This window comes from Martes martes (genome assembly GCF_963455335.1).
Source record: "Martes martes genome assembly, contig: scaffold_130, whole genome shotgun sequence".
In the NCBI taxonomy this organism is placed as follows: domain Eukaryota; kingdom Metazoa; phylum Chordata; class Mammalia; order Carnivora; family Mustelidae; genus Martes; species Martes martes.
Window position 1 is genome coordinate 32,462 of NW_027666410.1, and position 27,919 is coordinate 60,380.

Consider the following 27,919-nt stretch of genomic DNA (forward strand, 5'->3'; position numbering starts at 1 on the left):
ACCATGTGCACCGGCCCTGCTTTCCAGTTCATTCTTCCAATGGTCAGAGTGATTTTATTAAAATGTAAATGGGATCACACCAAACTTCTTTCCAATATCACCCCCACCCCCCGTCATTCATGGCTTCCTGTTTCCCTTGAGCTCTAAATCAAATCTGGGTTCCATCTACAATGATGTATCACTAAACATCGTATTAATATATTTAATTGGTATTAATAGCCATGAATCAGATGAGAGATTTTACTGTAAAAACTAGCTCTGGGGTGGATCAGGAACTGTTAGCTCGAAGAGAGAACTGAGAGGCACTGTGCTTAGTACAGAGGCCATCGACTGAGCCCTTGAGGACTGGGGCCAGCCTGCAGACAGAAATCATGGCATTTAATATGATGTTTAGCCGAGCCTCATTAAAATCAGATGTCACCTAAAATATGGACTCTTGGCTTCTCCTCAAAGTTTGGAAGATGCAGAGATATTGGGTCCTCCTCCTCCCCGGGGTGATAGTTAGCTGATGCGGAGCACTCTAGCACCCCACTGCTCTGTGTTGTACTCATTTGTGACCCCTGCCAGGTCTGGGTGGATATTTGCATTTGGAGCCCCTGAGTTCTTCAGTCCCTGCATTTGGCAGGGAGGAAGCTGAGGCTAGGAAGGTGGCGCTTCAGTCTCAGGGTCTTGTACTGGGGCTTGAACCGTCTCATGGCTTCTGCTATCTCTACTGAATCACAGCTGCCTCTCAGTTGAAGACTGAAAGGAAACCCCCTCTGCAACTTGGTTAATTATTCTTTCTGTAGTGATTGCTAGCCAGTGCATCCTTTAGTTGTTTTGCTTATATCTGTAGCAACATGAAAATTAGAACATACAGTCTGGAGGACCAGGGTGGTGTTCCATGAGTAACACCTACAGTGCATGAGACTCAAATCAGAAAAGTGGAGAAATAGGGAGGATTGAAGAGGACGGGGAAAATAAAACCTGGAGAGCTTTTGAGAAGGGAACAGCCGCTTCCTTGCGGTGCTGCGGAAAGCCAGCTGGGTTGCCACCTTGCCTGGGATGTGGAAATGGAGATGTAGACGCATTGAGTCAGTGGCAGAAAAAGGACCAAAAACCAAATCTTTGTTCCCAGTGCCCCATACCATGCCGTCAGACCCTGAAAATTACTGTGGACAGATGGATCCCTGCAGGAAGGGCAAGTTTGCAGATTACCTTGACAAACAATGGCTTTGACCAGTCAAGAGGAACTGGGATGAAACATAACCCCAGAGCCTTGAGTCCAGTAGTGTTCTTGGGTTCTTCAGAGAAAGAGGCCACATCATGCATAGGGACATTAGCCACGACAGCTATCAGATCCTCCTGGATACTGCCTCTTTTTGTCCCACAGTGAATCATTGCCATGAAGGTGTTCTGAGTCCTTAGCAACTCAAGACCTCATCCACATGGCAACTTTGGGCTTCTTTTTCCTAAGCTATAAAGAAGCAGGCTGTGTATGAGGAGGAAAATGGAGTGACAAGACCTATCCCTAAAGGCAAGCCATGGGGGTAGTGTGGTGTGACATGCTTTCACCTTCTGGGCTTTGTGTCTCTTGTATTATTCTCTTTTTTGTTTCCCACTGGAGTCTAAAAATGTTTAATGGTACTTAATTATACTTCTTTTATCTGTATTCAAGTGTATCTGGGAACTTGTGCATACATTAACACTCTCTTTTGATTAAGCCAAGGCAATTAGAATATTTTATCAGTAAGAGAAATATTTTCCTCTAGACATAGATGGAGAAATCAAATCCTCTCTTTCAAATCTCTGAGCCACTGCTCAAGAATGGAAATCAGATTTACGATTTCATAGTCCTCTCCTTTTGATGGCAGACTAATGGACATAGTGATTTATGCAGACGAAATGTGCTCATTGAAGAAGAGGCTCATATTTGTTGATTTCATTTCTTAAATTCCTGGGGCTTTTATCTGTTTCTCCCCTAAAGAAAATACTTAAAGAGTGAGCAATGGATCAATAGGTAACACCAGGGGAGGCTGGTGGGGGAAGATGGGTGAAACAGGTGATAGATATTAAGAGTACATGTACCCTGATGAGCACTGGGTGATGCGTAGAATTGCTGAATCACTGTATTGTACACCGGAAACTAATGTATCACTGTATGTTAATATACTGGAATAAAAATAAAAAATAACTAATACCACCCCCTTCCACTCCCTTTTCTTAGACAAAAGGAATTTTTAAAATTCAGACTAAATTATTTCCACTAAGTATTTATTTCCATTAGTTGGTTGGATCGATAAGAGTAAAAAGCATTTCTCCTTCTATGAAGAATTCTCTGCCACCAGGTTCTTTCGGCTTAAGAAAGTTCCTTCGTTATAATACCTCTTCAGTTCAGGCATTTACTTTCTTCATTTGAATTGTAAATCTGTTGCTGTTCTCATCTTTGTCTAAACTTGTCTTTCTAAACGTGAGGCCTTTTCCCGTTCCTGGGGTTCAGGCAGAACTGGAGATGAGGATCAGATTAAAAGCGTGGTTGTTGGGGGGGGAGCATAGAAGTAGGTAATGAGAGTAGGGCGTGAAGGGGGGATTGTCACAGGAGAAAGAAGTAGGGCTGTTGGAACGGAGTGGCCCAAAGAGACCCTGCTAGAAAGGGCCACCATACTAAAAACCCAGCTGCATGAGGCTGGGCAGTTATCAGCTCGCAGAGAGCCTGCCGTCCAAGCAGCTTGGGGGCAACTACTGTGTGCAGTGTAAATACGGAGTTGTGGAGAACACAGCGACCCACACTGAGACAATAATGAAATGGATGGCGATTCCCCAGTGGATGGAAATTTGCTTTTTGCCATGTTCCAAAACACTGGCTCCAGTCGGGTGAGTGTCGTGTTTTTGTTTGTACTATCCTGCACTCATGGTTCCTGGAAACTCTAGCGGGAGCCTCTGACTTTTGGTGCAGGCTCTAAAGCAGCATCACCCTACCTCTAGGTCGCTGTCAGGGCGTGCCCTGGGTCTCATTTTCAGTGTCTCAGCATACTTTCCAATGCTTCCAGTAATTGATTGTGCAAAACACAAAACCAAAAGCAGATGGGACATATGTAGATAAGCTGTTTTGTTTTTCATCCCTATAATTTCCTAGGTTTGATAGCACTTCAATTTTCTAACCATAAAAGCTGTTTCTGTGCTTTTTGGAACACACACACACACACACACACACAAGCACGCACACGTGATGCTGCCAATAAGGAAGCTAAAAGAATATTACATGCGGTTTTCTGTTGTTGTTGTTTTGGGTTTTTTTCTTCTTTCTTTTTTAAAGAGTACCTTGCTGCTGGAAAAAGAAATTCAGAAAAATTACTTGGAGTGTATTTGCCAGAGCTCCGATTATCTATGGAACTATTGTGTCAACACTGAAGGTTACTTTCGAATGTCGTACCATAGCTGAAGTTAAAAATCTAGTCTCTGCTGAGTGGTGTTCCTGGGGGTGCTTACTCTGGGAAGTCACAGTCTTCATTTACCAAAATCATAGATGCTGGTTGTGGTGTCTGCATCTACTGCATTGGTTGGGGGGGCGGGGTGCTGTTCTATCCAAGAAGTGTGACTGAGCGGCAGGAGGCGAAAGCTGCACTCAGACGGATGGCACACGTCGCCAGGGCCACCTTATAGGAGGTGTTCCTTTGGACCCACTCACCTTCCTGTCAATTAAATGCTCACATTATCTTTTCAGTCAGATAAACATTACCAGGGCCCTGTTTTAAATCAATCATTGTATTACGTATTAAATAAATTTTTATTGTTGATGTTATATTATTTATTAAAATGCAGCTTCCTCTGAAACTCAGTCTTTTCTTCTTGGCCGGCCGTCTCCACGTTGGCTCTGGCTCTGCTGTTTAATAAGTGTCTTTGGGTATCTGAGCAGTTTGGGAACCTCGGAACCAGCACAAATTACTGCCCGGTAATCTTCTTTCTTTCTCAAGGGATTTGTCGCCACTCATCTAGTCAGACAGAGACAGCAGAGCACAGAGACTCATCGGAAGAGCAGACTCTGGGGCCAGACAGACCAGGGTTTGAAACCAGGCTGTGCCTTCTTAGGTTGAGTGACTAGGAGCAAGCCCTTCAGCTTCTTCTAAGAATAACACCCTTGTTACAGAAAGAAGAGCGTGATCACACCTATCCCGTGACGATGGCTGTAGGAGTAAAAGTGTTTGCCTTAACCTTCCCTTCTCCTTGTTTTAAAATGATCCAGGGAGGGAACACGCTGGTGCTGGTACGCTGGTACGGGAACTCTTTGAACCCGCCCAGGGCTGTGTTTGAAAGCATTGATAAGCCCGGAGCTGGGCATTTGTCACTTTAGTCCTAGCAGGGAGTGAAATGACTTCTCTCACTTCTTTTCTCTGTCATCCAGCCAGTAGCTAGGAGGGAAAATATGGGGGCTCCCTCAGGCAAGGATGAGGAACCACGCAGAAGGCCAAGAGAACCTCGTTGGTGCAGCCTCTCCTCAACCCCTTTCTGGAAGGGAAAGAGCCACTACCGCAAGGAGGAGCGGCTCTGCCCACCTCTCCGACCCTTTACCGCCCGGGACCCCGGCCACGCAGGAGAGCCAGCAGGGCGGCAACCTGCCCCGTCCCCTCTCTCCCTGCCCCTCCAGCCCGCCTGATGCTGTTGTTTCTCCCAGTAACAAAAGTAGAGTTCCTCCGAGACGAACACGTAGCGAGGCAAATACATCCCCAGAGTCTGACATGTGTTTATGGAGCTCTGTGTTTTTATGTTCTGTTCTGCCTACAGAACGCAGACATGGAGGGGCTCGGTTGTCTTCGGGAAAATCTGAAAGCCAGGAGCTTACTCACAGGCTTCACACCTGCCTCTGTGAGGAGCTTCTGAAGCCGGAGATACTCTTCGTAACTGAGGTCCATCTGTTGCACAGCTTTTTAATTCCCATATTTTCCCTTCTCAAGCCAAGACAGAGAGAGCAGCCAATTTTGTGGAAAGATCTCTTTAATATGAAACGAGTAAAACTACCCATGCTAAATAAAATAGACCACTGTGAAACTTGGGTTCCACCCCACAGGGAAGAGGCCGTGCGATTAACTGCGTTATATAACCAGACCGGCCGTACCAGCTGGCACCGCTCTCTTTGTTGTTCCAAGGGGGGGGGGGGGGCGGCCAAGGCTGGGGCCAGAGCACATGATGCTATTTTAAAGTACTGCAGCCTCTGGAATTTTCCCTCACAGGCATCCGAGTTTTCCTTTGATTTATGGTTGCTTTCAATGTTTAACACTTTTTTACGTTTTCAAAGCTACCTCCTCTGCCTCCAGCACCCAGGGGTGCGCTTCTGTTCCTTTGAAAGACGCTTTTCAAAAGAGAAGTTTTCAAATTATGCAAAAAGGAGGTTTTGCAGTGCAGAGCCTTCTAGTGATTTTAAGTGGATAAGAGGCATGAGGATATAAAGGCAGGGGCCACCCAGGGCCTTTCTTCTCAGCTGCTTGTGGTGACGCAACAGAGAGGGGCTCGCTGGAGGGACAAGGATTTCCAAAGCGGCGGCACATTCCCTTAGCGGATGTCCTTGGGCCAGCCTGTCCTCCCGCCTCAGAGGACTCCCCGTCAGGTCTGGTTGACAAGCGAGCATTTCGGTCAAGCCATGTGAGACTGCCGTTTCTTAGATCAGAAATGGTAGAACATTGGCAGTTTGTTAGATGAGAACTATACACAGCGACAAAGACCACAGTGGGGCCAACGGGCAGTGCTATGGGGAAGTATAGGGAAGAGGACTCAGCACAGTGTTGTGGGGTCAGGGGACAAGAAGGGGACAGCATAGCTGAGTGTTGTTCCATTTTTTTTAAACAAGTCACTTTATTGAGGTATGATTGGCATGCAGTAAACTGTACATTTTCTAGTGTAAAATTGGTAAGTTTTGACACATGTATATACCCATGAAACCATCACTGCAATCAAATAATGAACATATCTATCACCCCCCAAATTTCCTCATTCCCCTTGGTAATCCCTTCTTCCTGTCTACCCCATCCCCAAGCAAACATGCTTTCTGTTACTAGTTTCATTTTGTAGAATGTTATATAAATGGTCTTATACAGTACCTTTTTTCCCCCATTAATGTTGAAGTATATATATCAATATCTCATCTCTTTTTATTACAGAATAGTATTTCATCATACTGATATACCAGCGTTTTTTTATTCACCTGTTTTTAAAAAAGAAATTTTTTTTTTTAGATTTTATTTATTTCAGAGAGAGAAAGAAGATGAGAAAGAGAACATGAGAGGGAGGGAGGGTCAGAGGAAGAAACAGACCCCCTGCTGAGCAGGGAGCCTGATGTGGGACTCAATCCTGAGACTCCAGGATCATGAACTGAACCAAAGGCAGTTGCTTAACCAACTGGGCCACCCTGGCGCCCCTCAGTCACCTGTTGATAGACACTTGTATGGTCAGTTCTTACAAATAAGGCTGCTATGAATATTCATGTACAAGACTTTGTATAGGCATAGGTTTTCTTTTCTCTTTGGTACGCACCTACGAGTGGAATGGCCGTATTATGTATATGTTTAACTTTTTAAGAGACTGCTGTACTGTTTTCCGAAGTGGTTGTCCCATTATATGTTCCCACCAGCAGTCGCTGAAAGTTTTGATTTCTTCTACATCCTTGCCGTCATTGTGTATGTCTTCTTAATTTTTCTCATTTTAATAAGGACATAGTGTATCTCACTGTGGTTTTCATTTGCATATCTCTAATGACTATTGATGCCGGACATCTTTTCATGTATTTATTTGCCATCTGTATATCTTCCTAGTTGAAGTGTCTGTTCAGATCTTTGGCACTTTTAAATTGTGTTGTTTTCTTATTAAGCTTAGAGAATTCTTTGTGTGTCCTTTCTAAGGTATATGACTTGTAAGTATTTTCTTCCAGTCTGTAGTTTGTCTTTTCATTCTCTTAGTAGTGTCTTCCAAAGAGGAGAAGTTTTACATGTTGATGATGTCTGTTCTTCTGTGGATCATGCTTTTGGTGTCACTTTTAAGAAATCTTTACTTAAGCTAAAGTTGCACGTGTTTTCCACCTAATGTTCCCTTCAGGAAGTTATGTAGTTACGGGTTTTTCATTTGGGACTCCTGAAGTTTATGTATGGCATGAAGTGTAGATTGAAGTTCTCTCCTTGTCATCTAGATAGCCAACTGTTTCCGCATCCTTTGTGGAAAAGACTCTCCTATCTCTGCTTGATAGGAGCAGCCTATGCACCTTTGTCGGAAGTCCATTGTTCACACAGGTGTAGCTCTCTTTCTCGACTTCAGGCTATTGCATTGACCTAGTTACCTATTTTTTCATGAATATCACACTGTTTTCATTTCTTAAGAATGAGTCTTGAAATCAAGAAGTGTAATTCTCCAACTTTGTTCTTTTTTGCAATTATTTTGGCTCTTCTGGTTCTCCTTATAAGGAGATCCTTCACATCTCCTTGTAAGTTTCAGAATTAGCTTGTCCATTCCTATTTAAAAATATTCTGGGATTTGGATTGAGAGTAATTTCGATTGAGAGTTGCTGGGCTTTCATGGGGCTGTGTCCATGGGAGGAAGGTATTCAAACATCATTTTTATATCTGAACAACCGGAATTTTGAGACCAGTACAGCATTTAAAAAATTTTCCACAGCCTCACTTCCAAGTTTATTGAAAACCCACCTGTGCAAAATGCTGTTATTCTGTGCCAAAGGATACAAAGAAAAATAAAATGTTCTAATTCTGGCCCTTATTTCCTATAAATTCACCCTTTTTAAAAATCTCCTCCCAGAGACAGAGAATAAGACGATTATCTTGGGCAGTTTTTCACCTCTGGGGAAAGATCACAGATAATTGGGAGAATCTGTGCTTTCTTCAGCGAGAAGGGTCCCTTTTGCTCTTCTTCCCCCCAGTGGCTGCAGTCTCACTCACCAAGCAGTAGACTGTTGTAGCCTGTGGCTTGGTATAAGAGTTGCAGACCAGACACATGCAGGGCCTGAGAGATCCCGGACAAAGGAGAGCAGCCCAGCCACTGGGCTTTCACGTGCATTGCGGGAGAGAGTGGGTGTTGGGGGCTAACCAGCATGAGGATGACTCTGGTGAGCTGACAGGCAAAGCCACAAATCTGGAATTTTGTGAAAGCTCCCAATTTTCAAATGCAGTCGCTGTAGTTTTTTGAGCAGCATAGGCCAAATGAAACATATCTGTGGGCCAGATTAAGTCCACTGGCTACCAGTGTGCAGTATGCGATGGATGGGTTCTTTTATTTGCTTTCAGGGTCAGCTCTTTCATCAGCTCCCCAAAGGATTCATCAACAATTGCTTATGGAGTATTCATAATGTGCCAGGAAGTGCTCGGTACCCAGGAAATCGATCAGTGGTGGGAGGGACCCTTTCGACCCCTGTGCTGGAGGGGCTCCTGCTCCAGTGGGGGCTTAAGGGGGTATAGAGACATTCCCATGCCACCTCCCATTCTCTCCTGAATCTGCCCCTCCCCTGTATTCTGTCACTCGTTTCAGGCCTCCTGGAAGGCCATGGTAGATGGTACTTGGAGGAGTCCCGGAAGGCTTCTCTGAGGAGGTGACAATGTGAGTTAATTATTGAAGGAAGAGTGGAAATTGGGCAGCTGAATGTACACTAGAACGATGTTCATCAGATTTCTGGTCGCTGCCTGTTTGTGGGACATGAAGTCAATTTAATGGTTGAATTCGGAATTAAAATAGAATATCATATAGTAAAGGTCAGTATTTTATGCTTTGTGAAACTTCTCGTTCAGTTTTAACACACACATACATACACATGCTTCTAATATATGTATTTTTGGTCAGAAACCAGAAAAGCATAGTCTGGAAACATTTCCATTTTTTGAGAATCACAAGGAGGTTAAAAGAGTCTTTATTAAGGATGACCCCAATGTTATTTCTGAGATCCTTTCATGAATTGTTAACTTCAGCTGTGACGTGCAGCTCTGAGTAGGCACAGAATACCCACCGGGCTAGGCATTGATGCCAGGTGATGGGGAGAATGAGCAAGTGACTTTCATTCCTCCGATTTTATTTCCTGCATTGTTTTCCTGGTGAAATAAATGAATTCGTCCAGATTGGTAGTGTTCACGCCCCAAGTTCCACAGAGGTGCTCTTGGCACACTGCAGACCCTTTCCGTGAATAGCTAAATTTGCCCCCTGCTGGATCATTAGCCCTGAGCAGTGCCCCTCAGCCTAGTAGGCCTCAATTCATATTTGCTGAATTAGCATAAATGTTTTCAGACTACCATCCCATTTTATGGGAAATTAGGCATATTTGAATTAATTGATAAAAAGTATTACAGAAGTTTCACTTTAGGCACAAAATCTGAAACCATGCAAATCCAAAGGAAATTAAAATTTTGTCAAGAGTCACAAAGTCCCAAAGCCAGGTGGGACTCACTGTGGTGCTCGGCTCTTGCTAACTGGCCACTTTGCCCGGTTATTCTGGCCTTATGTGAGGTGTTCAGAATGTGTCCCCTACCTGAGATGCAACTCTGCCAAACATTTTTTTAAAAATTTATTTATTTATTTATTTGAGAGAGAGACAGAGTGAGAGAGCATGAGAGGGGAGGTCAGAGGGAGAAGCAGACTCCCCATGGAGCTGGGAGCCCGATGTGGGACCTGATCCCAGGACTCCGGGATCATGACCTGAGCCGAAGGCAGTCGCCAACCAACTGAGCCACCCAGGTGCCCCCGCCATACATCTTTTTAAACCTAAGGTCTTAAAAGACATTTCTTGGGAGCTGTTAGTACCGGACGCACGCTGTGTCCTCACTCTGAGTAAGACAGACACACAGTTTCCGTCTGACTAAAACTCGCGCTTCACCCATGCCACGTGCTTTCCACAGACCGCGTGTGTGCTTGCAGGTTAACAGCTTTCAGGGTCCCTATAGTCTCTGAGGTTCAGGGTCCTGCCTCTCTGTCCGTAGAATGGGCCGTCAGGTCATCGGTGTGGAAGTATTATGTCTGACCAATGCTCGTTCTGTGAGACTGTCATCTTCCTTCTCCCTGATTCCAGACGGATGTGTTTGTCTGTCTGTCTGCACGTGTGTTGTACATGTGCTAGGTTCCCGCTGCGTTTGTAGGCCATTTAAGACATCTGCACCTTTCCTCCTGAACTGCATTTAAGATAAGCCGGAAACGTTCTGTGCCGTCATGCTTGATTTTCTAAGCTTGATAGAATGTCCCATTTATCCCAACACAAATTAAGTCTTGTTAGTATCTTTCCATCGATCTATCCAAATTATTTTAATTCTTGATTTTGTCAATCACCATGTTCATCGTCCCTCCCAATTGTGGGAAGGCAGCAACTTAAAAATCCTGCCTTCTATCCCTCTCCCTCAGTTGCTGGTAAGAGGACTGGAAGTTTCACTTTTGAGATTATTATGGTGTCATAGCTTTGAAAGCTTTTGCTTGGCAAAATCATCGTCGTCTTTTATTTCTTTGGGCTTATCGCTCCGCTGTTCAGCCTGGTGGAACTCCGTCAAAGAAATGTACTTCGTGCGGGTGCCTGGAGTCACCTGTCTGAAAGCACTCATTAGTGATCGTATCCTTCCTCTGGGCAGGTTTAGTACTGATAAGGAAAGCATATCTATCAGAGTTGTTATTTTATAACTTATATGCAGTCAAAACTTTTTAAAAGTAACTCTCTTTTACTCTTTACTGACCAGGAACCAGTGACAAAGATAATGGCCAAGTACCCTGGGGGTACCTTGTTTCCTTCCATTTGGGTATCAGTTAAATATCGATGTTTTGATCTTGAAGACTAAAATAGGGTTACAGATGTTTTTAAACAATTTAGAAACTTTTGAAGAACAGTCATCCATGGGAAATAATGTGATTAAAAAGTTCATTTTGCCTATTTAGAAAAGGGAATACCCAAAATTTATATTTGTATAATGGAACTTCCATATAAAGAAATCTTTAATGTCATTTGCTTGTCGCCTGTTGAAAAGCAGTGTTGTCATTAATGTTGAGAATTTGTAATTAGTCACTTAACGCACCCTGGGTAATATACAAGGCACTTTGGAATTTTGTCTCTCAACAACTGCACTTTGTTTTTAATTTCAAAAGGATAGTTTTGAAACACATTTCAATAAACCAAGTAATTTGTGCCACCTGCCAATAAGTTTGTGACTTAGAAATACTAGAAACAGGGCTGCATTATGACTTGCCTGGGCTGGAGGCACTCTTGCCTTTGTGGCCCCTTCCTCCATAAAAAAATATTAAAAATGACATTTTAGGACTCTATTGGTATAAAGATGAATATATTAATATTATATATTCAAACATTTTCTTTGACCTGAAGTTCATTTTTTTCTTCTCATTTTGAAAGAAATTAAAACATTTTCATGGGCTTCAAAAAGTATTGTGGGCTCTCATCCCTGTCCCTACTGTGCTTAATGGATAAATAGACTCTGATTAGAAGTTATTTTTCCGGGATGCCTGGATGGCTCAGTTAGGTAAGAAGCTGCCTTTGGCTCAGGTCATGATTCCGGGGTCCTGGAATCGAGCCCCGCATCAGGCTCCCTGCTCAGCAGAGAGCCTGCTTCTCTCTCTCTCCCTCTGCCTGCTGCTCTGCTTACTTGTGCTCTCTATCTCTCGGTCAAATAAATAAATAACATCTTTTTAAAAAGTTATTTTTCCTTTTCAGTTTATTAATTGTTCTTTTGTGTTTAATGTCCATATATTTTTTTAAGTGGGAAAAAACAACTTCTTTTCTGTAGAGCATCTCTTTTAAACTCAATAAGCAGCTGCATATTGGTGGGAGTAACCTGTATCAACCCTGACATTTATCAACAACTATTCTGAATTAAGGTATAGAAGACTTAAAGGAAGTGGTAAAACAGAAATGTAGGTCTTTTACATAACTGATTGAAACTAGCTACATGGCCTGAAGCTATCAGCATTTACCCATTTTGTAATTTCAAACAGGATATAATGATCATGAAATACAACATTTACTGCTCCTTTAGCCCCCTTCCTTTCCTATAGCAATGTAAAGCCATGTTTCTTTTTACTATCTAGTGGTTTTAAGGTTTAACAGTAGAAGATGAAGTGTTATTTCTCATTCATTCATATTCTAATAATGATTCTGCTATGTTTATAAAAATGATACATGTTCATTATAAAGAATTCAAGGAATGCAGAGAAGAATAAAGAAACAATCACAAATTCTATCACTTAGAAATAAGCCTCAATAATATGTGAATGTCCCCATTGGACATCTCTTTAAGCATGTTTGTAGATGGGAAGATGGATGGATGGATGCATGAAAGAAAGAAAAAAAAGAAATGCTTTTAGAAAAGTAGGATTACATGATACATACTGGTTTTTAAATTTAAAAATCATTACATTTAATTTTGTTTGAATTTAAAGTAAAAGAAACTAAGTGAAAAGAAATTACTAAACTTTGAATAAACAATTTTTTTCACGGTAAGAAATGTACTTTTTCTTCTGTGGTTAAGAGATGATGAAGAAACTTGATGTTTTTGTTTTTGTTTTTTTCTTCTCCCCCAATTAGGTTTCTCAGTAGACATTAGTGCTGTTCACCCAGGTCTCTCCCCATCCTGGGATACAGGAGTATCCCGCGTTCCCTTCAAGTTAGGTATGACGTTGTGACTTGCTCTAGCCACAAAATGTGAACGGAAGTGAGCAGAAGGTCACTTAGGGATTGATGTATTTAATTGCCAGGTCTATTACTCTTATCCTTTCTTTCCATCTTGGTGAACACGGGTTCTCATGTGATTGTGGAGAAGTGTAATGTCAGTGCAGCCTAGAATGCAGAACTAGCTCATGGGTGTGCTGAAGAGCCATGTGGACCTGCAGTGGTGGGCATGTGAGAGAGAAATGAAATCTTGTTCTGTTAAGTCACTGAGATTTAGGGCTTCTTTCCTACCATAGATAACAGTCTCTCCTGACTGCTGCCATCCCTGTTTTAGAAGGTGTTAATTTCAGGACACCTGAGTGGCTCAGTTGGTTAAGTGTCTGCCTTCAGCTCAGGTCATGATCCCAGAGTCCTGAGATCCAGTCCCACATCGGGTTCCTTGCTCCATGGGGAGCCTGCTTCTCCCTCTGCCTGCCACATCCCTGCTTGTGCCCTCTTTCTCTCTGACAATTAAATAAATAAAATCTTAAAAAAGAAAGAAAGAGTTGATTCCTCTCTGCTATGATAAATGAGATCATTGACACTCTCCCTGTCTTTCCTTCTTCCCTTCTGGATTTTGGTTAGTTACATTGCTGTATCACAAATTCAAGATACAATATTTATATTCTATGATCTAGCTTTAATTTTGATCACTTGTAGTATTTTAATATAGTCAAGGTATATAGCATTGTATTCTCTTCAGTTGCTTATTTTTTGTGGTTTTATTTATTTATATATTAACATTTTATTTATTCATTTGACACAGAGAGAGAGAGAGAGAGAGAGACAGCATACAAGTAGGCAGAGCGGCAGGCAGAGGCAGACGGAGAAGCCTGCTTGTCTGGATTCCAGAACAGAGGCAGAGGGAGAAGCCTGCTTGTCTGGATCCCAGAACCCTGGGATCATGACCTGAGCTGAAGGCAGATGCTTAACGACTGAGCCACCCAGGCATCCCTGTTCAGTTGTTTAAAATTAGTTTTATATTTAAATGAATTCAGTGCCCTGTACTAATCTTTTTGCGTGTCTTTCCTATTACTGATACCAAGAAACAAGTCAAGGGGCTCAGGGCAGACTATCTGACAGGGGAGCATTGTACCCCAGAGAAGAGAAATATTTTATCATTTGTATTGCTTAGAATTTTGGGCACATGTTGATACGAAAAAAGCAGATTTTTAGTGGTTTTATTGTTGTTTTTAAATTATCTGTAAATAGTGCATCCTTTATTGCCTGCATCTAAAGCAAACATTGCCACCGACCCACTTTTGGTATGCCAGTGCTAGTGTCTTCATTTTATTCACTGCACTTACTAGATAGATTGTCAAGACTTTTGAGGCACCTGGGTGTCTCAGTCTGTTAAGTGTCTGCCTTTGGCTCAAGACATGTTTGCAGGGTCCTGGGATTGAGCCCCAGGTCAGGCTCCACTCAGTGGGGAGTCTGCTTTTCCCTCTCAGTCTCCCTCAGTGCTCTCCCTCTCTCTCAAATAAATATATAAAATCTTAAAAAAAAAAAAAAAAGATTGTTCTGAGCCTTCTTTTAAAAGTCTTCACGGCAAGTTCTTGAGTTTTTATCACTAATTCACTACCCATTACCTATATATTTGAGAACATCTTGGCTAAGAATAATATTCATAGACTATACCTTATTCCCCTTAGAATTTTGGAGGAATTGCTTTATTATCTTTTGCATTTAAAGTACTGTTGAAAATTTAATGGACTTCCTCCTCCTTGTAGCAACTTGCTTTTTCTGCTTAAGGAATTATTTTATTAGAACCAGAAACTCAATTATTTAGCCAGAATATGTCTCACTATTGATTTACTCTCTTATTAGTTATTCCTGAAACACAGTATTCTCTTTCATCTTAGAGATTCTGTTGCTTATTCATTTTAGGGATATTTTCTTGTTTTAGATCTTTGAATTCTTTGGGCTGGGTTTTCTACTTTAGGGACACCCATTAACCTTTCAATGGATTATATTTTTCTCTCCTCCACAGTCATCATTTTTCTCCAGTTACTTTAAATTCTGCCTTTTATCTCTGTTTACCTCAAGTCTTTCCTGAATATAGACAAATTGAATCATGTTAATTCTATTCTTTGGTATTTCCAGTTTATGAATTTCATGATGATGCTGTTTTGGTCCTCAATTTATCATTTTAGTATGACAAGCTGTTTTTAAAATCTCATTTTGTTATTTGATTATCTCATTGTTAAGCTCTTGTTTACTGTATTCATGTTCCAATTATACCCTTATTAAGTTGTTTTATGACAAAATGCTTTCTCTTGTTTTTGTCATCTGTGGATTTGTCAGGTTTTTTTTTTTTTGGGGGGGTTTTTTTCCCCATATAATGTTTTCCTTTTTAAATCACTTGTTACTCTAGTATGTTACTCATTTGCCATTCCATTTCATTCCATCTTGTACCTGATGGAGCAGCTGGATTCTGCCTTTGGTGCTCTGATACACTGGGGTGATTTCTCCTTGACCCCCTTCTGACCCCTTGGAGGACTGGCTGTTTCCTGCTCTTTAGCTTAAGGGCACATGTAGGCAGAAGAGTCAGGGCAGGGGACTGAGCTCAGTTGAATTGTTTGTTGTGATATGGAACACCTGTGCCCAGCAGTCTTCCCCGAGACCATATGAAATGTCACTTCTGCTAGGGATGGTCAGTCCTTATTGTTCACATTTCTGGTCTTTCCATACCTCAATGTAGCAGTTACCATCCTCACTCTACTGAAGTTAGAAGAGAAAAAATAACCAATTCATTCCCCTCCAGATTTGGGGATATGAGAGTGAATCTTTCAGTTGTTTGTTGAATAATCAATACAGCTTCAGGGAATCAGGAATTGGAAGGTGGCTCTGCCGTCTTTTCTCATTGGCTTATTTTTATTACTTTTTGTTCATTTCCTTAAGTATTAGAGAGAGTGAAGACTGGAACTGGCCTCAGTTTGACATATTTACCCAGAAGCAGTCTTAGAATCTGTCTTTCTGACTCTCTTCAAATTAAACACGGATGTGGCCCAGTTCAGTATAGAAAGCGCGTAGCTGCCTATGCTTCACCTTGACAGTATTTTATTATTATGAAGTTATGCCCCCTTTTTATTTTCTATTCAGTCTCAGATTATGCAATATAATTTCTTTGATTTTTGAGTGCTAAGTAACTTGAAAGTGGGAGCATTTGGTCGCACTCTAGCCATAGAGTAGACAGCAGAGCTAAGTGAATTTATTATAATTGTAATGGATCATTGCTTTTAATTTATTTATCCAACGTTCATTTATGTGGTGAGTGCTGACTATGTGCTAGGTACCATTTTGGGTGCCTGGGATACCTCACTGAACAAAAACCAACAAGGCTCTCCTGCCTGTGAGGAGCTTCCATTCTAGCAGAGACAGGATGAGTGTGTGGGGTGAGGACAGATAGCAACAACAGATAATGGTGCGTTCGTGAGCTACAGATCAGAAAGTACTATGTAGATGAGGGGGATCACAGAGTGGAATGGGTGCTGTGATTAAGAACAGGGTGGTCAGTTGGCGGGGGAGAGAGTCAGCGGAAGAACATTCCAGGGAGAGGGACCAGCTGTGCAAGGTCCTATGGTTCCAGGTTGGTTGGTGGTTTCAAGGAGCAGCGTGAACGGCAGGTTGCTGGAGTTGAGTCAGGTCTGTGCAAGTACGCGAGAAAAATCAGTGGCCCAGAAAGTTGTAACATAAACTTTTAAAGTTTTTGTACTATTTTGAAAAAGTTGATTCTACCAGTATTCACTGGGTGTTTTGTTTGTTTGTTTGTTTGTTTGCTATGGGAGGATAAGTTTCCATCTGTGATCTTTAAAAAGCTGAAGCAAATTAGCAAAAACCATAATTAAAACCACAGAAGTCTTTGTTCTGTCCAGAAGATATATAGGAAAAGTAATGCAACAATAAATGAATAGTTGTTCACTAAATGAGAAATCAAAAAACAAGATCTGTAGAAAATAAAATTGCTTTTTAAAAAGGTAGTATAATATGTTGTATCTAAATGAGGCTTTGGCAATCATCTGGTTTTACTTTTTACAAATGAGAATCTGAGAGAGACTAAATGTCTTACCCCAAGTTATATGGCTAGTTGATGGCAAATTCAAATGGAGATAGGGCCCATGCCTGCTAATTAATTCTTCGCCTCCGAGCTGTGGCCACCCTGCCTCTGGCCTTTTATTTCAGGGAGAACTCCATTATGGCTAATAGTTTTGTTGTTGACCTTCCATGGACTTGATAGTCAAATCAAGTTTTCCATGACAATAAGTATGATTACTTGTATTTTGCAACAGGGCCTTGTTATTTGAAGTGGGCGATCACTTCATCATCCTGGAATCAGTTTTTGAAAGACCAGTTTATTTCTGCCTCTCTGTGAGGACCACATTGTTCTCTGTGATTATCTATCAGAACAAGTGGTTCTAATTAGTTTTCTTTCCAAGGTGCTTTTCTTTCATTTCCCGGCAGCCAGTCCCTCCGCCAAAGGGATTTCTCTGCTGAGCCACTGCACTGGGGGACCAGGGTTCACGTGGGCCCTGGGAGGCGGCCGGTCAGGTTGGCTTTCCCAGGCTGGTAGTATCCCCAACCTCTCCGTTCCTTTCCCTCCCACAATAAACTGTTCTTTCTGTCTCAAATACATTTTTTCATTTGTGTGTGTTTTCACTAATGGTTTTGTTTTGAAATACATATTTTAGAATTTGCATTGGTATAGGTCTCCTTCTTCTTCTTTTTTTTTTTTTTTTTTTTTTTTTTTTTAAATTATTTATTTATTTATTTATTTATTTGTTAGAGAGAGAGAGCGAGCGAGCACAGGCAGACAGAGTGGTAGGCAGAGGCAGAGGGAGAAGCAGGCCCCCCGCCGAGCAAGGAGCCCGATGCGGGACTCGATCCCAGGACGCCGGGATCATGACCCGAGCTGAAGGCAGCCGCTTAACCAACTGAGCCACCCAGGCGTCCCTCCTTCTTCTTCTTATATTTTTGCTTTATCCTGACTGTCCAGCATTCCCTTTGTGCCCCCTCAAGTTTGTCTCTTCCCCTAGTAATGAGCTCAGATATTGCTTCCAGCAAATTTCTTCCCATAATTCTGACATGACCCCTCATGAATCTGTGTGAGAATTTTTCTGGGATCTGTGAACCCCAAAAGACGACAACTGGGTTATAAGGCATATGCATACTTCCTAGCATAAACAACGCTATTTGTGCACAGCCTTCTCCGTGTCCCTTATGGGACTTTTTCAGAGTTTTTCTCTGGTATATATACATAGAAACAAGATCATACACCACGTTCCAATTTACTCCCATGCCTGCTTGCTTGTGGAATGGCTGCCCAGTCCTCATTCCCACCAGCGAGGAATATAATTCTATATCTCCACATCTCTGCCAGAACTTGGTATTGCCTAGATTTCTAGGCACAAAAAGGGATTTATCATGATTATTTCCATTGTTATTTCTTAAATTTCTGTGTTTAAGTTTGAGTTTTTGAGTTTCTTTGAGTTTCCTCTAATTCGAGTCACCTTGTCGTACCTTCATCCTTTTTTCTGTGGAGGTGCTTATCTTTTTCCTCTTGGTTTTTGGGGGTCCTTGTACATCCACATAGTCCTGTCTCCTGGGCTTTAGACATTGACAAGTATCTTTGTCCATTCTGCTCTGTCATCTGGAATAGTGGTCTCCTTCACTGAGCAGAAATTTTTAATTTTGATGGAAAAAAAATTCATCTTTTGGGGATTCATTGAAAAAGACACGTCCCACTGCTGGTCATAAAGATAATCTCCGTTATTTTTATTAACTTTGTAGCTTTACCTTTTATGTTTTACCTTGATCCATACAGACTCCATCACTGTGTAGGGTGTGGTGTAAAAGTATGGTTTTACATTTCCCTGTATAATTAGTTTTTCCCAGTTTGGAGAAAGCCTCTCCTTTCCCCATTATAAAATTTTAATTGTTATTATAAGAATTGTCATGTTAATGTAATAATGATGTCATCCCACCCAGGGCACGAATGACTCTCCATTTATTCAGATCTTGCTTTATGTCTTTTAATTAGTGCTTAAAATTTTCCCTGTTGAGGTCTTATGTGAACTTTGCTAATTTAATTTCTAGATACTTTGTGGTTTTTAATTTTTATTTTTTATCATATTTTGTGTTTGTTGGTTTTTAAGTTGTTATCTGGTGATTTTACTCAGCCCTCTTAATTGTTCTGGTGGATTATCTTTTTTTTTTGTTTTTTAAGATTTATCTCTTCATTTGAGAGAGAGAGACAAGCAGGGCAGAGAGAGAGCAAGAGAGAGTCTCAAGCAGACTCTCTTCTCAGTGTGGAGTCCAAAGCGGGGCTCAATCTCACAACCCTGAGATCATGACCCAGGCTAAAGCTGAGTCAGATGCTTAACTGACTGTGCCACCCAGGTATCCGTCTAATGGATTTTCTATTGATCCTGGCCTTTTCTTACATATTAGATCAAATGATCTGAAAATAGTAATGGTTTTAGCTCTTCCCCTCAAATGCTTATACCTAACTTCTTTTTTTCTTTATAGCTCTGGTTAGGACCTTCACTATTATATACAACAGTAGTGGTGACACTGGGCATTCTTGTTTTTTTTCTGCCCTTAAAGGGAGTATGTTTAAAAGATATCTATTAAATCAAATGCTTATTGAAGACTTTCATAATCTTCACTAAGTTAAAAAGGTTCCCCATATTCTTAATTTTTAAAGAAATCTTTTTAAGAAATCATAAATATGTGTCAAATTTTATCAAATACTTTTTTGCATCTATTAAGATAATAGTGACTTATCTCTTTGGACTACTGAGGTATTGAATTAATTGATCTAGTGATATTAAAATTGTTGTAATCCTGGGATAAATTCTACTTGTTTCCAGTATATTGTTCTAAATAGATCTTTTTTACTCAATGAATACTTAGGTTTTTTACATATGAAATAATCATTGAAAAGAACCTGTAACTTTTCTTGTATTCTCCTTATCCTGTTTCAGACAAAAAGTAAAGCAGCCTAATAAAATAGGCTGTAGAACTTCTGTTATTTTTCTATTTCCTAGAACAACTTACAGAAGATAGGAAATTAAATGTTTCATGAACATTTGATATAGCTCACCTGTAAAACTGTCTGGGCCTAGGGCCCTTGAGCAGGGGAAGGCTTTGATTGCCATTTCAATGTATTTAATACTTAGGTCTATTCAAGTTTTCTTTTTTTTCCTGCACCGGTTTTGGCATTATATATATCCCAGTATCAGTTCATCTAGATTTAAAAAATGTATCAGGGGGCGCCTGGGTGGCTCAGTGGGTTAAGCCTCTGCCTTCGGCTCAGGTCATGATCCCAGCATCCTGGGATCGAGCCCCACATCAGGCTCTCTGCTCAGCCAGAAGCCTGCTTCCTCCTCTCTCTCTGCCTGCCTCTCTGCCTGCTTGTGATCTCTGTCAAATAAATAAATAAAATTTAGAAAAAAAAAAATAAATAAAAAATGTATCAGTATACTTGTGAGTGTTTATAAATTATTGCTTAGCAAAGTTTTACTCCTACTGCCCTGTGAGAACATTTAATACATTGTCCTGGTGGTCTTGTACTTGGCCACATGCCTTGCTTTGGTCAATGGAACGTCAGTGAACTCAGCCTGCAGAGGCCTTACATGTCCTTGAGGCAGGAGTTAGCATTTTGCTCCTAAAAAGTGGCTACACTAGAAAGGGGCAGTCCCTTAGTTCAACTTTTTTTCGGTCCAGCAAACCTAAAGCATATGATACTCCCACCAGTGACAGTGGTTCACTGCAGCAGTGAGTTGGGAAGGGTAATATATTACCAAATTCTGCATAGGAATGGATATAGTTTTTAGAAGTGCAACCTCATATCCAACTGAGTCACTGTTATAAGGAACTCATATGTACTTATATCTCCGGCTATATCACAAAGTAACTGAAGTTTAAAAAGGAATTTTATAGGGGGCACCTGGGTGGCTCAATCTGTTAAGTGTCTGCCTTTGGCTCAGGTCATGATCCCCAGCGTCCTGGGATGGAGCCCAATGTTTGGCTACCTGCTCGGGGAGAGCCTGCTTCTCCCTCTCCCTCTACCCCTCTCCCCTACTTGTGCTCTCTTGCACATGCTCTCTCTCTCTCAAATAAATAAATATCTTTTTTTTTTTAAAGGAATTTTGTAGTTAAAATCCTTTCTGTTATTGTAGATTCCTGAGCAGAGATTTATCTGAGTCTCCTAGCAGCTGTTTATCGGTCTGCTGTGCCTTTGCTTTACTCCATAATCTTCAGTCTCTGAACTGTGCTTTTGAATCCGGTACAGTTACTCTTTTTTAGGTCACCATTAAGGTGGCCACATATTATAGAAGAATATAGATTAGAAAGAGGAGGTTGACCAGACAGGAAGATGGGCTTGCAGACTTTCCTTCACCTGGAGATTGCATACTCAGCCAGGATAGACCAGGGGGTGCTGTCCATGCAAAGATTTGTTGGAAGAAATGACTTCTTTTTCTGGAACAAATAAAAAAGTCAGAAGCACATACCTGTGGAGATGATGAATTAGAAACTTGACTTGGAAGAACTTTTTTAACAATATGATGAGTTTTTTCCCCTTCCTTCCCCTATGTTCCTGTTTTGTTTCTCAAATTCCACATATGAGTGAAATCATATGATACGGTCTTTCTCTTAACTATGGGAAACAAGTGGAGTTCTGCTGGAGGGGAGATTGTGGGGGGGGGAGGGGTAACTGGGTGACGGGTGTTAAGGAGGGCATGTGATGTGATGACTAGTGGGTATTATATGCAACTGATGAATCACTGAACTCTACCTCTGAAACTAATAATATACTATATGTTAATTAACAGAGTTTGAATAAAATTAAGTTTAAAAAAAGAGTAAAATATGGCACTATACATTGAGTTCCATATTGTGCTCAGCAAGGGGCTAAAGCTTGGAGGAGAGCAAGAAGTAGACGATGTGATCTCTACCCATAAGAGCTGACAGAAGCGTCTTATAAGAAACAAAAAAGTTAAGTATGAATCTTTTAGACCTGACTCTAAATGCAATTAGAATGGGAAAGGAGATTTTTGGTGGTTAATTAGGTATGAATGAGGGAGGAGGAGATAGTTGGAGATGTAATGACCACAGGGATGGGAGGGTGGAAGGATGGACATCCATAGGGAGATGGGGAATAGGGTGTTTATCCCTTCAAATGGATGGCTTCATTGTAGTAGAGGGGTTTCATAGAGAATGTTGTTTTGTTTGAAACATGGGAGTTTTCACTTCACTGAGAATGGGATTACAGGTTGCATGCAAGATTTAGAATCTGTATGAGAGAGAACATTCTGGCAGTATAGAAGGAGCTAATTCCCCGCCTAGGATATTTAAAACCAGTTAACACTTCTGTCACAGTATCTGGTGGTTCTTAACCAGGAACAGTGCTGCCTCAGCCCCAGGTATGTGGACTTATGTGCTCAGGCTGGGGTGTTACTAGCACGTCGGAGGTGCAGGCCATGAGCAGGTGCATGGACAGCCCTGCTTAATGGATGGCCCACCTCAAAGGCTTGTGATACTTTTGGTATCACCAGACTTCCCACACACCAGTCATTCGGCTTCTGCTGGTACAATTTTTGCTCTGGCTTTGTACCACCTGTACTGCTAACTCTTTGCTTGTATTTAAATTTACTTTTTATTTAAAAATCTGCTTTTCTTCTTTTGTTACTTTTGTGTCATTCTGAATCTGCTTTTTAACTTTTATTTACTTTTCTTAATTCTTGTAGTCATGAGTTTGAAATGTTATTTATACTTTTCTAATTGTATTAAAATAGATACTATTTTAACAGTAGGACTGTTTATTTATTAGATTACTATTTGTTTAATAGATGACTATTCTAATACAGAATGTCCACCTGTGGACCTCCGGATATCCTCTTATACACTGCTCATGGTGTGCACATCAAGCTCTGTGAAACAGTGGCCAGATGGTCACAGTGGATTAATTTATAGCTTGACCTGATTTTTTATAGTATATCCTTGGATGTTGACACTAAACCCTTGGGACTCTCATTTTTTTTAAATTTTTTTAGATTTTTATTTATTTATTTGACAGAAATCACAAGGAGGCAGAGAGAGGGAGAAGCAGGCTCCCCGCTGAGCAGAGAGCCCGATGCGGGGCTCGATCCCAGGACCCTGAGATCATGACCTGAGCCAAAGGCAGAGGCTTAAACCTCTGAGCCACCCAGGCTCCCTCCTTGAGACTCTCATTTTTTCAGTAACTTTGCATTCAGCAGAATTCACATGTTGGAAGGGCCTCATGAGGATACTTCTCCTGCTCGAGATCAGATAGCACAAACAGCTGTTATGGTCTCTTCATGTCTGGAAGGTCTCCTTGGAAGGGCTTGACATGCTCTTGGCTGAGTAGTGCTTCTGTGCCCAGTTATCTTAGCTCCGGCCTGTGTCCACAGATTGCTGGCCATCTCTGAGTTCTGAGGCAGCATTCCCAAGGGATATGTGACCCTGAACGTGTGGAGGAATGAGAGCAAATACTGCCCTCACTCCCAAATAATTGACCCAAAGCCTATGTTGCATTAATAGTTGGCCAGGAGTCAGAATGGTGATGGTGTAGCAGAACCACAGAGGCTCCCTCCCCAACACCTGATAAACTGATCCAAAACATTCACCAGCATCAACCAACCAAACAAACAAAAAATCCAATCACAATTTTTATGCCATGTACTTTGAAAAATGGCAGGCCCTTTCCAAAGGAAGAAAACATCTGACCCTGAACCTTCAGAAGCAGTCCTAGGAAAAGAAGGGAGAGAAGGGTACAAAATCCTCAGGACCCCTACTAAATTAGATTGGATGAAAGAAGCTGGTGGAGGAGGTGAGTAGATCTTTGTCGATGTCAGGAGACATTGTCAGCAGAGGCTGGAAGGCAACCCAGGGCAGGCCATCTCTGTGCTGAGCTACAGGAAAGAGACCGCAGGAGTGCGTGCACCCTGGCAAGGCAGAACAGGCTCCAGCATGAGACATTTCCTTGGCTTCCAAAAGAGAGAGCAGCACACTGGACCCCCAGCCAGGGCAGGCCTAGTGTGTCCTGCCTTTCCTATGTGGCAGAACACTGCATAAAAAGCATCAGCCAAGCACAAATTGTAGCTCGGAGGGAGAGAGTGTTAGGGATACGTTGGCTTACTATAAAAGAGCAAACAGTAGCTCTGGATAGAGATGCTCATGTTAAATGTGAGCAAGATGAAGGTAAGTGTCATGACAGCTATGTGAAAATGCTACAGCAGAATAAAGAAAGGAACATGGATTGCAGAAACAGACATACAACCAGTTGGGCCCGAGCAGAAACCCAGTGCAAGAAAACTCAGCCTCACAAGTATTTCATGCTGTCAGAGAGCTCAGGATCAATTCAGTGGAAATAAAAACTCAATGTAGTTATGACAAGACAACAATGAAATTTTTTTAAATTTTCATTTTTAATTGTGATAAAATATAACATGAAACTTGCCATCTTTTCCATTTTGGGGAGTACAGTTCAATAGTGTTAAGTACATTCACATTGTGCAGCCAACCTCCAGAACTCCTCTCGTGTTGCAGAACTGACTGCCCATTAAACAATTCCCCATTCCCCCCACGTTCTCCCCTGGTAACCACCATTCTTTCCATTTCAGTGAATTTCACTAGCACAGGTACTTCATAGGAGTGAGATCATAGAGGACTTATTCTTTGGTGACTGGCTTATTTCACTTGGCATAATGTCCTCAAGTCTTACCCATGCTGTAGCTTGAGTCAGAATGTCTTCCCTTTTAAGACTGAATAATATTCTAATGTATGATCTACCACGTTTTGTTTCTCCTTTCATTCCTTGATAGACACTCGGTTGCTTCTACTTTTTGGCTGCTGGGAACAATGCTGCTATGAAGATGGGTGTATAAATATCTCTTTGACTCACTGCTTTCAGTCCTTTTGGGTATATGACCCAGAAGTAGAACTGCTAGATTGTATGATATCCCATGTTTTGTTGTTTAAGGAACCACCGCACTCTTTTCCGTAGCAGCTGTGCCATTTTATATCCTCACCAATATGTGTTATTTTGGTGGGGATTTTGTTTTTTTGTTTTTGTTGTTGTTGTTTTTTTGTTTTTGACAATAGCCATCCCAATGGAAATGAGGTTGAATGGGATTTTTAAAATACATGTTGACGAGGGGCACCTGGGTAGCCCACTCAGTTAAGTGTCCAACTCTTGATTTCAGCTCAGGTCATGATGTCAGGGTTGTGAGATTGAGGCCTGTGTTGGACTCTGCACTGGGCATGGAGCCTGCTTGAGATTGTCTCTCCCTCTCTCTGCCCCCTCGTCCCCTGCTTGTGCGCATACATTCTCTCTCTCTCTAAAAAAAAAAAGAGAGAGAAAGAGAAATTATATAGGCAAGAAATGATATAGGCAAGAAATGAGGAAAGGAAGAAGAAATACCAATAATACCAGCATTAATGTAAAAATATATAGTTTACCTCTTAAATTTTCATATATTTTTTTCTCAGTGTTAAATCTTGTGTGTGTGTATATGTGTTGCTGTTGTTAGTTAAATAGTTAACTATAGGTCAAAAAGCCATTTAGTTTTCACTTCTGTTTCTTTTTTTTCCTGTTAAATTCAAGCAAAATTAAATAACCCTTATGAGAAAAAAACCAATAATATAGTATATATGCTTGAAGAGTTATCCAGAGTAATGTTCACCAACTCTAAGTGGTGGGTTATTGGAGGACTTCTTTCTCCTTTGTACTTTTTTATGTGGCTTGAATTTTTTTTAATGAGCCCACATGTTTATGAAAGTACCCATAGTTTTAGAAAAGCCATAAAATCGTTACCGTTAATATAAGACATTGGTCCGTAGTATCATTGTTATTCTAGCTGGGTCTCAATCATTTAAAAAAATTACAGACTTGTCTTGACAAACACCAGAAAGAGCCCTTGACAGTACTTTTGCAACTTGTGCCTCAGATATTGGCAACTGCCTTGGGGTGAAAGGCATGTGCAGTGGAAAACATTAGCTATTCTAATAGGATGCTTTTTGACTTCTTATTGAATTCATAAATCTAAACAATGAACTGGTGAGTGTGAAGTGGGATTGACTCGGATTCCCGTGATGCTGGTGACAGAAAGCGTGGTACAAGTGTAGTGCGGTTTGTTATGCACATGGCTGAATGAGGAATATGAAAACCGCACTTCTAGTTCAGCCCTAACCAGTACGCAGCACCAGAATTTTGGACATTTGGAGTGCTTCTCACTCTCTGCACTTCCTTACCCTGAACTTCTTTCTTTTCTTGAATTTGCCATGGTCTCCTGCCTCCGGGCCTTTGCACAGGCAATTCCCTCTCCTCTGGGCACACTTCCTTTCTCTTCATTGGGTTCTGTCTCATGTTCGGGGCTTAGTTTTAGCCTCCTTCCTCTAGAAGGCCTTCTGCATTGTAACTGATGGTACTTCTTCCTTGATATGCCTGGCAATCTATAGTCACTCACTTGGTGTCCGAGTTCCACAGCAGCCTGGCCCGGGGGCAGCTAGGATCTAGGAAGGGCAAGGTCAGGTTCTCTCATTGCTCTTCCATAGCACAAGTTTTGTTTTCTTCCTCTGGGCTCCACCAGGTTGGTAACTCTCCTCCAGCTACCCTGTGGCCTCTGAGTTTTCTTTTTTCCTCAGCAGGCCTCTTCGGTTCTGCTTCTGTTGGAAACTGCAACTTTTCTTGGTAACGTTCAAGTTTATCAGGAGAGAGTAGCTGTCCTGTTTAGCCCGTTTCCCTCTAGCACTAGCCATTCCTGCAGGAGAGGGTGTCACCTCTGCACCCACAGGCCTGTGCCAGAGGGAACTGGGGCCCAGGCTGGCATTTTTAATTCCCTCTGAACCCCCTGCTTGGCCTCTCTGGTAAAAGAGATGGAGGGAAGAAAGCCTGTTATAAAGCTGTGTGTGCCATGAAATCCTAAACATATGTTTTATATATAAAATACCAAAAAGAAAGGTCAAATCAGGGGGCGCCTGGGTGGCTCAGTGGGGTAAGGCCTCTGCCTTCGGCTTGGGTCATGATCCCAGGGTCCTGGGATCGAGCCCCACATTGGGTTCTCTGCTCAGCAGGGAGCCTGCTTCCCTTCCTCTCTCTGCCTACTTGTGATCTCTGTCTGTCAAATAAATAGATAAAAATCTTTGGGGGAAAAAAAAAAGGTCAAATCATTATCAGTGGGTTTCTCTGATGGGATTTCTAGTTATTTTTATTTTCCTGTTTTCACCTTTTCTGTAATAAACATTTTCATAGACGCTAAATGGTATTTTGTAAGCTCCTATATGTGACCTTTGACTGAGCAGCCCCCAAGAAAACTAGGGATAGTTGGCCCTGCCTGATGAAACGTAGTGCTGTTCTAGTCACTTTTTTCATCTCTGCCCCCATCTGATGTATTTGTTTGCTCTTTCCCCCATGTCTCTCTTTTCTCCAGATGACCGGATGACTGGCATCCCTCCGCACATCCTCAACAGCTCCCCATCAGACCGGCAGATCAATCAGCTGGCGCAGAGGCTGGGCCCCGAGTGGGAGCCTGTGGTGCTGTCTCTGGGCCTGTCCCAGACGGATATCTACCGCTGTAAGGCCAACCACCCCCACAACGTGCAGTCGCAGATGGTGGAGGCCTTCATTCGCTGGCGCCAGCGCAATGGGAAGCAGGCCACCTTCCGGAGCCTGCACAGAGGCCTCCAGGCCGTGGAGGTGGACCCCTCAGTGCTCCAGCACATGTTAGAATGATGGGGTCTCCCGACACCACCCCATGGGGGAGTGTGTCCCCAAGTTGCATGGGCGGAATCCTGACTTTCTCCCAGGGCAGGTAGTTTCTGGGCTTTCCGGGGGTGGGGGTGGGGCCGGGGTTGGGGGGGGGGCGTCTTTTCTTTTTAATGATCTATAAATGAAAGGAGAAAATGAGATTTCCAGTTGGCGTTACTTGAAAGGCCAGATTACTCAGTAGCTCTACCACATCGACTTCACAATTCATTGTTTTTAATGTCTTGAAGATTGCGTTGTTTTAATTGTGCAGGTTTTAATTGTGTGAGTGCCTTTTAATAAATTGGTAAATCATCATGGCTCAAAAATAATACTGTCTTATCGTATTACATGCAGATGTCCTATAGATAGATAGATAGAGATATCTGTCTATATCTATCTATATCTATCTATATATAACATCTACTTTGATATTGCCTGGGAACTGAACTGTGGACTTTGCTATTAACAATGATAATAAAAAGTGAATTACTGTACAG

General features: G+C 41.8%; 1 protein-coding gene across 1 annotated transcript; it reads left to right on the plus strand.

Annotated features, from left to right (window-relative positions):
* The first annotated feature begins 2,477 nt into the window (after positions 1-2,477).
* On the plus strand, positions 2,478-27,919 carry LOC308338034 (death domain-containing protein CRADD). The gene is made up of 2 exons (XM_080831590.1): positions 2,478-2,853; positions 27,106-27,919. The coding sequence occupies exon 2, from the start codon at positions 27,114-27,116 to the stop codon at positions 27,405-27,407; it is 294 nt and encodes a 97-aa protein (XP_080687716.1). The 5' UTR covers positions 2,478-2,853; positions 27,106-27,113; the 3' UTR covers positions 27,408-27,919.

Bases quoted from the DNA above. Each gene is read 5' to 3' on its own strand.
- LOC308338034 (XM_080831590.1), top strand. From the start codon at position 27,114: ATGACTGGCATCCCTCCGCACATCCTCAACAGCTCCCCATCAGACCGG.